The sequence below is a fragment of the Phragmites australis genome, chromosome 15 (genome assembly GCF_958298935.1).
Source record: "Phragmites australis chromosome 15, lpPhrAust1.1, whole genome shotgun sequence".
Taxonomy (NCBI): Eukaryota; Viridiplantae; Streptophyta; class Magnoliopsida; order Poales; family Poaceae; genus Phragmites; species Phragmites australis.
The window spans coordinates 10,925,977-10,937,643 of record NC_084935.1 but is presented as its reverse complement, the minus strand read 5'-3'; the positions used below and the strand labels follow the sequence as shown (position 1 = coordinate 10,937,643).

Below are 11,667 nucleotides of genomic sequence, written 5' to 3'. Positions count from 1 at the left end.
ATCTGTACGCAAGAGATTCCAAGATGTAACATACGAAAATAACCACATCAACAAATTTTTATAACGTCTAAAATATTAAATTTGAACATCTGAAACATTAGAAATACAAAAATATAGAAATTAATTCAAATAAATAATTTTTTGATCCGGATCTGTGCGCAACAGATTCCGAGGTGCAACGTACGGAAATAACTATAACAATAAATTACTTGAATGTCTGAAAATTTAGAGATACGAGAACACAGAAATTAACTCAAATTGATAATATTTTTAATTCAAATACATAGATCGACCCGTCAAAACATTCTATCGCTCCGAATGTTTATAGGCAAGTATTTCCGTTTTTCAAGTAGTAAGGCCCCGTTTGGTTGCAAGAAATGTTTCAGATTCTCTGGTGATTCTCTAGAATCCCTGCCAAACGCACTAAAACGTGAAACGTTTCACCTTGAATCACCTGAAACGTTTCTCATTTTTAACACTACGAGGAGAATCACCTAAAATGGTGTTTCACCCGTTTCTAGAATCACTCAGGTCATTTTTCTTCAAGAATCCGAATCCAGAATCCCTGCCAAACGTTTTCAGAAAATTGAAGGTGATTCACCAGAGAAACGTTTCCAAGAAGAATCTGAAACCGAAACATTTCTAGGAGAATCTGGAGCCCTGCCAAACGAGCCCTAAGACTGCTCCCCTCGTGCACCCCGACGAATCCCCAGATCACGAGACGAATCCAGACCTCCACTACCACCCCGCACGGTTAAATCAAAATCAAAATCCAAACCAAATCAAACCCCCTTTCACCATCCTCTCCACCCGATTCCTCTCCCCGTCCCCCCTCTCCATCCGCGCTGCGGCAAAAACCCTAACCCTAGGCGGGGATGGCGACGCAGCCGCCCTCCTCCGCCGCGGCAGCGGCCAACCTCTACGAGACGGCCTCGCAGCCGGACCCCGCCGCCGGCGACGCCTACACCTTCCTCGAGTTCAACACGCAGGGCGACGACTTCGACTACCCCGACTTCCCGGAGCTCTCCCAGCCCCCCGCCCGATCCGCCCCGCTGCCGCCCGTCCCCGCCTCATCCTCCTCGCCCTGGCCGGCCCCGCCCCCGCCGCCGCCCGACGCGTCCTCCCCGGACTCCGATCTCGCGCCGCAGGACAACCCCACGCCGCCGGCCTCATCCTCCTCGCCGTCGCCGCGGTCCGCCTCCAAGGTGCGGTCGTCGGCCGCGGACGGCCTCGCCGCCGGGGTAGCGGCGCTCAGCTTCGAGGAGCCCGTAGGCGCCGGCGCCGGGGAGGACGGGTACGACTACGGCAAGGGTGACTTCGTCGAGCACGCCTGCCGGTACTGCGGGATCCACAACCCCGCGTGCGTGGCGAGGTGCAACGTGCCCTCCTGCCGCAAGTGGTTCTGCAACTCGCGGGGGAACACCTCCGGCTCCCACATTGTTAACCACCTGGTTTGGCTCCTTACTTTTCGCCATGACATAGCTTAAGTTGCTTACCTTATTAAGGATGGTTTAGTTAGAATTTAAGATCGGTGAGCTGTAATCCGGTAGGTAATGGCCGAGAAACAACATGGGCATGTACTTTGACTCACAAATTTTGCTGCTTTGCAGCAGTTTTATGCATTTGGTTCATTACCAAGTATGTTTGACGTGGCTGCACTTTGCAGTTGTATTAGTGAAATATCAATTTAGGGTAGTGCAGTTACACTTCTTGGTAGTATATGTAGGAGTGAGTGAGTGACTGAGGAGGTAGTACACTCATGTGTCAGGGTAGCTAGATCATCTTGAATTGATGCCATGAGTCAGGATAGTAGATGTCGTATATGTTAACAACTTATTACATTGTACCACCCTATTTGCTTCTTAAGTGCTTAGATAATGACCAAAATACTCTTGTTGCTTATTACTCCGTTTCTAGTATGTAGAGCACAGAAGATCACTATATATGTAAGCGTCTGCCCTTTCTTGTAAAAGTGTTGTGTATCCCGCTGAAAAATACTTTCTGAAGCTACTGATACTTGAAACAATATAATCTTTGTTAATATGATACTAAGATCACAACCTGACAGTCTTTTTGTTGCAACATCTGTGGCACTGAGTAGTGAGTACAAGAAGTAAATAAATTTGTTGCAACATGGCACCAAGTACGATAAATGAATAAAGGGAGATGACATGGGAAGTGTGCTGGCCAGCCACTAATGGATTCAGTGCCTTCCATGCTTTCAGCGAATATGGTTTTTTTTCATGTCATTGTGAATGAGCATCATAATTTTGCTTTCATCCAAGCTAATAATATTGTGGGTTTATTGGAAGGAGTTGCTCTGTAGTGTTCCAGAAATAGCTTTGCTATCCTCAACTGTCAACCTTAGGTTTTGTGTATAAAATACATTTTGAGTGTAGGCTAGATTACTCAGTCATAACACATGCTTGTAGTTTACCTTAGCCTTTGTGTACAAAATAAATAGCTTGAGTGACACTACTTTTTGTCCAAGAATCCACTTTCCTTTACCTATTTACACTAATCTAATGCCATTCATTCTTTCTATCCTGTGGTTTATATCTACATATTTATTATCATATATGTATTTTTTGCAGGTTAGGGCAAAGCATAAGGAAGTTTACCTTCACAAGGATAGCCCTTTGAATGAAACAATTCTTGAATGCTATAACTGTGGTTGTCGGAATGTATTTCTTCTTGGATTTATCTCGGCAAAGTCGGAGAATGTTGTTGTTCTTCTGTGCAGAGAGCCTTGTTTGAGTGTTAATGCATTGAAGGATATGAACTGGGATCTCAGTCAGTGGTGTCCTCTTATTGATGACAGGTGTTTCTTGCCATGGCTTGTAAAAGTAAGCTATTTTCTCATGTCTGTTTCTTTGGTTGGTCTGTCACATGCGTGTGCTTGCCTTTCTGCTATTTACTTCCAGATAATTGAACAATTTACTCTTCCAGGTTCCCTCAGAACAGGAGCAGCTGAGAGCTCGTCAAATTAGTGCTCAACAAATTAACAAAGTGGAAGAGCTCTGGAAGACAAATCCTGATGCCTCTCTTGAAGATCTTGAAAAGCCTGGCGTAGATGATGAACCTCAGTCAGTGGTTTTGAAGTATGAAGATGCTTACCAGGTTGAAATTCTGTGTAGTTGAATCTGTACATTTATATTTCTTGAGCTTATTTTAGTTCTTGATGCTTTAGTACTGCTCTCAATGTTTCAAATATCTTTGTTATTTTTTTACTAGCATTCTAACTATCATATCCTTGTTCCTTTTGCTAGTATCAAAATGTTTTTGCTCCACTGATAAAGCTTGAGGCTGATTATGACAAGGTACTGTGTTCTGATAACGAGCTTATGTTTCTTTACCAGTTTCCATCGTGAAACTAAATTTTTTTTGTTTCTATTTTGCTGTAGATGATGAAAGAGTCACAGAGCAAGGATAATGTAACTGTGCGGTGGGATATTGGACTGAACAAGAAGCGCATAGCCTATTTTGTCTTTCCAAAGGTTCGTTTAAGAACTGACATAAATGGGATTAGTGAATGTACATCCTCATTGTATTGTCCATTTGTCAAGATTATTTTGCCTCTGCTTCTTGTACTCTCCATAGGCTGTTTTTTTCCTGTACTGCATTTACTGCATCGCATAACCATTTTTTATTTCTCTAACATGGGGAATCAATTATGTATTTTAGGAAGATAATGAATTGAGGCTTGTACCTGGAGATGAGCTACGCTTGAGATATCCTGGTGATAGTTCGCATCCCACATGGCAGTCTGTGGGACATGTGGTATGTGTACCAGGATTATGTTCGTAATTACATGGTAATCTTAAATTGAATCACTTTGACCTTTTGCTCATGCTAAGGACATCCTTCTTTCAGATTAAGCTCACTGCACAAGAGGAGGTGGCACTTGAGCTTCGTGCTAGTCAGGTATAAGGAGGCGGTTTGTTCTTGTTTCCTTTCAGCATCCGCTCAGCTTATTGTCATTTTTTTCCTGGATTTCAGGGGGTACCCATTGAATTAAACGTTGGATTCAGTGTGGACTTTGTTTGGAAGAGTACCAGCTTTGATAGGATGCAAGGAGCGATGAAAACGTTCGCTGTAGATGAGACAAGTGTCAGTGGGTGAGTTTGATGCATCTATATTTCATAGGCTTTGGCTGGCCTTGTGAGCAAGATTATGTTGCATCTTCTACAATTACAAATTAAAAGAGAAACAAGGCTCTTTGCTTAAAACTAGCCTTATTAAATCCAAGTTGTACTTCAGATGAAAATTTTAGTTTGAAAATTATTTTGTTTTCACTGATAGTTAGGGCCGTGATCGATTCATTAACTATGCAAATTTGCAGAATATTCGTAGTAGCTACTAGTAAGTTTATATTTGGATCGCTATCAGCAATAAATTTGTCTGTCTGCATTCTCTCAACACAGGTACATATACCACCACCTTCTGGGACATGAAGTCGAGCATCAAGTAATACGTAATACTCTACCGAGACGCTTTGGTGCACCTGGACTTCCAGAGCTTAATGCTTCCCAGGTACATTATATGTGTTAGCGCTTCTTGTTAGTACTATGTATCTTATCCTATATTGCTTTCCATAGGTGTTTCTTTTATACTTTCATTCCCTTGATTAGCATGCACATCTCATTTTGGTGGCTTTGACTGTAAAATTTTACTTTTAAAATTTAGGTGCAGCTGTGCATGCACTTTGCTGTTATGTCATTGCAGAAGTGATTTATTTATTTTGTTATAGATCTGATGTTCTCTTCTGGGTTATGTGGTGTGTGTGTTCAGGTTTTAGCAGTTAAAAGTGTTCTCCAGAAGCCAGTTAGTTTGATTCAAGGTCCACCTGGTACTGGAAAAACTGTCACATCTGCTGCAATTGTGTATCACATGGCTAAACAAGGGCAAGGACAGGTATAAGAATGTATGTTATTTGCTATGCTGATGTATCACATGGCTAACCTTTAGTCTGTTTTCTCGAATATTAGGTCCTTGTATGCGCACCTAGTAATGTTGCTGTTGATCAGCTGGCGGAGAAGATAAGCTCAACTGGCCTCAAGGTAAACAATGAATTCTGCTTTTGATTTTTACTTTCCACATTTCCCCATCTGGCCTTATTTTGACTTCTCTACTACTCATTGCGTATGTTAACACTATTTAGTTAGTTGGTATATTCTGTAGATGTTTGAACAATTAACTGAGATCATGGCTTGCAGTTTATATAGTAGTCAAAGTGTGAACCAGTTAACAATAGCAATTTGGTATGATGGTTCAACTAATAACTCGTGAGTTGTCGTAGTATGACGATAAATAAAAAATCCCCTATCCCGCCCAGTTATGATGATGCAGCATTTCGCGATTTCTGTTACTAACTGTTGCATACTACAGGTTGTTAGGCTGTGTGCAAAATCTAGAGAAGCTGTTTCATCTCCTGTGGAGCATCTGACACTTCATTATCAGGTACATTCTTGATTTCCATCTGGTTGCTTCCATATAAATTAGCCTTGTTGTGGATACCACTGATGTAATTGTGGAATCGTATAGGTTCGACACCTTGATACATCAGAAAAGAGCGAATTGTATAAGCTACAGCAACTGAAAGACGAACAAGGTCATTTATCTGTTTTAACCATTATGATGCCACTATTAAGCATTTTCTAGGAATGTGATGTGCTTAGAGTTTATTAAGTATTCTTATGCTTATATTATACTTTTTCAGGTGAGTTGTCAAGCAGTGATGAGAAAAAGTACAAGGCACTAAAACGTGCCACTGAAAGAGAGATACTACAAAGTGCTGATGTCATTTGCTGCACCTGTGTTGGTGCTGGAGATCCTCGTCTGTCAAACTTCCGTTTCCGTCAAGTACTGATTTACATACCTTCTGCTGTCTCTAGGTTAAAATCGATGCCTGTTCTGTAATATATCCTGATGCAATGGCAAATCTTTTATCTGTCAGGTTCTTATTGATGAGTCCACGCAGTCAACAGAACCTGAATGCCTTATTCCATTGGTGCTTGGTGTCAAGCAGGTAACAAGCAATTAATTTGCTTATTTATGTTTATTTAATTATCTTCTATTTATAATCTTACATTTATTTAGGTTGTTCTTGTCGGAGATCACTGCCAACTTGGTCCAGTCATCATGTGCAAAAAAGCGGCTCGTGCGGGATTAGCACAATCTTTATTTGAACGTCTTGTTATCCTTGGAGTCAAGCCTTTCAGGCTACAGGTAATGGTTGCCTTTGATGTCCTAGGCCTCAGCAGTTTACCATGGTGCTATTATGCTTTCCCTCCCTTTTATCCTGCATCATTGATGCCAAATCTATGAAGGCTGTGTTTCCTTTGTCTCAATAATATTTTGAATTCTGTAAGTGGCTCTCACGACATGCTTTTTAAAATATATTTACTCCTGTAAATTGGCCCTTTCAGAAATTAATTTTGTGGATTAAATTTTTGTATGGAACGATCTGAGTTCTGGGAGTGCTGTATGAGGCACCCAAGCACTTAGCTTGTACAGTTTTTTATTTCTTATAAAAAATATGTTTGATGCAAAAGACAATGATAAAAACCTTTTACAAAAGAATCCCAGAGTTACAGGTTAAGATTTGATTCACTTCACTCAGATGTTCCTAATGTCTGTCAATTGGCCTATTCACTTTCTTTTGCCTTCTTCAGAGTTCAGATAATCAAATATAGGCGAAATTAGTTTAAGGATGTGTAGTCTGTCTGATTTTTGGCATTGTTATCAAATTATTAAGTTGTATCCAAGTTGTAAACCATGACATTACAGCAATTAACAGTTACATTACACTTTATTTTAGATGAAAGTTAATAATTCATACTTAATCATCTCTGATAATTTACAGGTCCAATATAGAATGCATCCTTGCCTTTCAGAATTTCCGTCCAATTGCTTCTATGAAGGCACCCTGCAAAATGGAGTAACTGTAAATGAGAGGCAATCTTCTGGAATTGATTTTCCTTGGCCTGTTCCCAATCGGCCTATGTTCTTCTATGTGCAGGTAGCTTCTTGGACAACCGCCAAGAACTTTTTCTTCTTAATTAGATGCATATTTATACCGATTTTCTGCAGATGGGTCAAGAAGAGATCAGTGCTAGTGGGACATCTTACCTGAATAGAACTGAAGCTGCAAATGTTGAAAAAATTGTAACAACGTTTTTAAGAAGTGGTGTCGTACCAAGCCAGGTATTTTACTAATGTTTTCTGTTCAGCTGAAGTTTGCTCCACATTCCTTACCTTATAAAGAACATTGCACATTCCCCAGGATAGTGTGTGTATTCATGTATTGTTTAACGCACAGATTGGAGTTATCACACCTTATGAAGGACAAAGGGCATATATTGTGAATTACATGTCAAGGAATGGCTCTCTTCGCCAACAACTTTACAAGGAAATAGAGGTTGGCCATGAAACATGCAAATTATGATGTCTATCTCCTTACGTCTGGGGTTGCTTTGCTTAAGTTTGTACTTCTTGCAGGTAGCAAGTGTAGACTCCTTTCAGGGAAGAGAGAAAGACTACATTATTCTGTCTTGTGTTAGAAGCAATGAGCACCAGGTATGCCTCTTTGCTGTTTTATTGTATTTGGCCTTTTTGAGAATGTAGAAAATACTGTGTGGCTTTCACAGTTTTAACAATTGTCTGTCAGGTCCAATATGCAAATAGCTATGTGCATTCTATTTAGTTATTTTTACACTATGCAAACTTGTATGTATTATAAAGTTTGATACTTGAGACCATCAAGACTGTTAGTGTGGAGCTTCTCTGATGGAGTATCTATTTGTTTATTGTTTATTTGTGGCATTCATTGCATTTGCAACAACTGAACTGTCATGTTTGTAGTTTATCTGTTCAGGCCTGGTGAGGAAACCGTTGTGTAGCATGGTCGTGTGAACTGATGTGATCCCTTTTCTCTGTTCTTTCAGGGTATTGGGTTTCTTAATGATCCACGGAGGTTAAATGTTGCATTAACTCGTGCACGGTATGGCATAGTTGTTCTTGGTAATCCTAAAGTTTTAAGCAAGCAGCCGCTTTGGAATAGTTTGTTGACGCATTACAAGGTACATCCTCTTTTATACATTATGCTGATTTGGATTCTTGTTATTGTTTCTTTTGGTTGCGAAACAGAGTCATTGTTAGTGGACAGAATTTATCAACTATGTTGTGATCAGTGTTTCTGAATTGTACATATAATTTCTGTGTGTTTAGGAGCATGAGTGCTTGGTAGAAGGACCTTTGAACAACTTAAAGCAGAGTATGGTGCAATTTCAGAAGCCGAAAAAGGTGAGTGCCTTATTTCCAGATCATTGCTGGAAAGCATTCTGGCATTTTTCTTTCATAACTTGTCGGTTTTATTTTGGTAAGCAGATCTACAATGATCGAAGACTGTTCCTGGGTGGTGGTCAAGGTGTTATGCATGGAGCTAGTTCTGGGGCTGTGGGCTCAAGCCCGGCGGCAGATAAGAGAAGTGGTAGGGGAAAAGGTATATACACTTATGTTTTCATGATGTATTTTTTCCAAAAAAGATTACCTTTGATGAACACCCCGCCCCCCTTTTTCCTTTCCTTCCCAAACACAGGACAATCATTTGTTCCTTTTGGCCCTCCAAACGGGGTCCATAAACCTGGTGTGCATCCAGCAGGCTATCCTGTACCTCGGATGCCTTTTCCTCCATTTCCTGGGTCTCCGCATTCTCAACCATATGCAATTCCAACCCGGGGATCATTGCACGGGCCCATTGGTGCTGTTCCATCGGTGCCTCAACCTGGGAATAGAAACTTTGGTGCCCCACGTTCAAATACTGGCGGTCCTATTGGTGGCCACCTTGCTCATCAACAGAATTCTCAGCAAGCTATGGGTGGCATAGGGTCAACTTTTTACTTTACTGGCTTGGAGAATCCAAGCAGTCAGCCTTCTGGTGGAGGTCCAATGTCCCAAACTGGATTAATGACACAGGTTTGCTTGTTTCTATCTTATATCTTGTACAGTAAATAACAATAGTCCCACAGTAATATCTGCCTTTCCAACTTAGATGCCTGTCCAAGGTCTCAGTCAAACATTCCGTGATGGTTTTTCCATTGGTGGGATGTCTCAGGTACTGGCAGTTATGATGCGTGGCACTATTATTTTATTGTACTCCTTATATTATGCTTTTGTTGGTTTGCTAGGACTTCTTCGGAGATGATTTCAAGAGCCAAGGATCTCATGTGCCATACAACATTGCAGATTTTTCTACCCAGGTTACTTGTGTTTCCTGGCTTTGTGAAATTTATGACAATCTCAGTATAATTGCATATAAGATTATGTAATTCTGGTGAAGTTTTAGTTCATTGTTACTCTGGTGAAGTGGAATTATAAAAAACAAAATGGTTTTCATTTACAGGCTTCTCAAGGTGGTTATGGTGTTGAATTTACTCAAGGACCGCAAACTGGATACTCCGGGAATTATTTGAACCAAAATGCACATCCAGGATACTCCCATATGGGTACAACAAATGACATTGTATCTCAGGTCTGTTCCTTGTAGTTCATAACCATTATGCCAAGTAATCTAAATTTTTTAAGCATTTCCCCTACATATGTATGTTCCTAAGCCTGTTTATATGATCCAGGATCACATGGCCCACGGATCACATGGGATATTTACACAAGCAGGATACAATGATCCCTCACAAGATGAGTCATCTCAAATGCATTACGGAATGGCAGCTCCTGGCCCTCTTCAGTCACAGGTGGTTTGTCTTCCTATATCTGTGTCCAATGTTTCCTTCACAAACTTGTGAAGTTGTTGCAGACATAACCAATATTGCTTTTTGCAGAGCATGATGAACCCCCTCTACTCTCAATCCTATGCTCACTATAACACCCAACCGCAGTCTTTACCTCCTCCGCAGTGATCATGAAAGTATGTGATATAATGGCTGAAGCTGCATTCTGGAAATTTGGTGCATTGTATCTTTGGCCCACAGCAGCTTGGTTGTGCCCTTCTGCACTATTTTGGAAGTGATGGTGCATAGAAATCAGATGCAAGCAATGAGCACAAGCATATCTTGGCATACTATGCATTGGATATTTATCGGGGCAGGCTTGTACAAGATGGCTACGGTTATTGACCAAAGGCCGGTGCTGAGGTGCACAAGGATTTCAACATATCTCTTGTCGTGTTAGTCCAAAACGGGGTTTGACAACAAGAGGTGGCATCTTGTGCATCGAGAGGTTGACGATGCTACCCTCATCCCTCACCTGTATAGAAGGCAAACGGGGCTTGTAGTGGTACAGTGTGAATATTCCATGATGTGCTGCCGGCCAAGTCAAAGGTGCAGCTATTACATGTCTCCATGGTATCACGATGACGCCCGCATAATTGGATTTGTATAGAGGTGCTATAGGTGGGGTGGCCAACCCTTTTGCGCATGACCAAGACATTTGCCTTTACATTATGTATGCATTCTATTATATAGTTTTGATATTTATATCACAAATGATGTTGGTGATGACGCCCAAAGTAGAGTTTGTGCTAATTGGAAGTTGAGAGTATTTTGTGTAACTATTACGATTCTGTCATGTGAAGCGGGACTAGTGTGGAGGTTTACTTTAAATTGGATAGCAGTATTGAGGCATCTTCTGTTCTCGTCTTGCTTAATTCTTTTTGGTCTTGTAATTGAAAGCAGTGCCTACTTTTATCGGTCAAATGCCTCCTTTCTGAAGTGGAGTGTATGTTTTTTGTTGGTGAATAGTGATGCAAATTGCAGTTTCCCTTTAAGGTCATGTTTGGGTAGATAGGATTCGTTCAGGTCCCTTCAGATCAGCAAGGAATTTGGTTCAGTTTCGTTAATTCAAAAGAGGCTGGTTCTAATTCCCACCTATTCGAAGAAGTCCATGTGATATCGGCTTTACAGGGTTGCTCTCCTACCGTGTCCGTTGGACTTGACAAGAGACGTTACACTTTTGCTCCTAAAATTGGAGTTTTTTTATTTATATATTTTCTAATATTAATATTTAAATAAATAGATTTTTGATGTAAAGAATGGTAAGAATAGATGCCTATCATTTTCTCGTAGAACGGTTAGGTTCTTATTGTCCTCTTAGAGGGCATTAAGTAGTACAACACGTTGCACGGGACTAACAGCCCTCTGAAGGCGTTAGAAGTCATGCTTTTTTACAGTAATATTTTTTCTTTCCTCTTCTTTATATAAAATTATGGTCTTCTGTTGTTTTAAAAATTTTAAATTTTTTTGTGTGTTATATAATTCAAAATTATCATTTGGTGTGAACAGAGCATTACAAAGTAACTTATTTTCTCATCATATAGGTTAGGACTATAAATAATTTTAGAAATTATTCCATCACATAAGATAAATATTAGTGATTTTTTTTAGATTTTTGGAATTTTATTTGAGTCCCTAACAATTATTAAAAGTTCTAAAGGTAGTCTTTTTTTGGAGAATTTTAGTTTAAATTGTACATATGTTTTTAGATGAATTCAATTAAAATAGGTTGCACATCAATTATAAAACATGCATCTAAAGTTTTAGAATTTTTGGAGCAATAGAAGACCACAGTTTTGTAAAAAAAAATAGGAGAGAAAAATATTACTGTGAACAATAATTTCGATGAAACACTGTTTACACTACTTTAACCGTATTA

At 40.1% G+C, this 11,667-nt stretch overlaps 1 protein-coding gene across 2 annotated transcripts; it reads left to right on the top strand.

Annotated features, from left to right (window-relative positions):
- The first annotated feature begins 723 nt into the window (after nt 1-723).
- On the top strand, nt 724-10,651 carry LOC133891999 (regulator of nonsense transcripts 1 homolog). Of its 2 annotated transcripts, XM_062332735.1 has the most exons (29): nt 724-1,451; nt 2,595-2,846; nt 2,950-3,120; nt 3,270-3,320; nt 3,405-3,497; nt 3,685-3,780; nt 3,874-3,924; nt 4,000-4,118; nt 4,425-4,533; nt 4,792-4,914; nt 4,989-5,060; nt 5,389-5,460; nt 5,545-5,611; nt 5,720-5,862; nt 5,957-6,028; nt 6,100-6,228; nt 6,866-7,021; nt 7,093-7,206; nt 7,322-7,420; nt 7,501-7,578; nt 7,947-8,081; nt 8,230-8,304; nt 8,389-8,503; nt 8,600-8,976; nt 9,053-9,115; nt 9,189-9,260; nt 9,404-9,532; nt 9,633-9,752; nt 9,840-10,651. In XM_062332735.1, the coding sequence occupies exons 1-29, from the start codon at nt 876-878 to the stop codon at nt 9,915-9,917; spliced, it is 3,807 nt and encodes a 1,268-aa protein (XP_062188719.1). In that variant the 5' UTR covers nt 724-875; the 3' UTR covers nt 9,918-10,651. The 2 variants fall into 2 exon arrangements, with proteins under 2 accessions (XP_062188719.1, XP_062188720.1); XM_062332736.1 differs by lacking the exon at nt 9,053-9,115.
- The last annotated feature ends 1,016 nt before the right edge of the window (nt 10,652-11,667 follow it).

What these genes read in the sequence shown, in the direction of transcription:
- LOC133891999 (XM_062332735.1), top strand. Translation starts at nt 876, where the DNA reads ATGGCGACGCAGCCGCCCTCCTCCGCCGCGGCAGCGGCCAACCTCTAC. An exon ending in GTTTGTTGACGCATTACAAG is followed by an intron (nt 8,082 to 8,229) that starts GTACATCCTCTT and finishes CTGTGTGTTTAG; the next exon opens with GAGCATGAGTGCTTGGTAGA. An exon ending in AATTTCAGAAGCCGAAAAAG is followed by an intron (nt 8,305 to 8,388) that starts GTGAGTGCCTTA and finishes TTTGGTAAGCAG; the next exon opens with ATCTACAATGATCGAAGACT.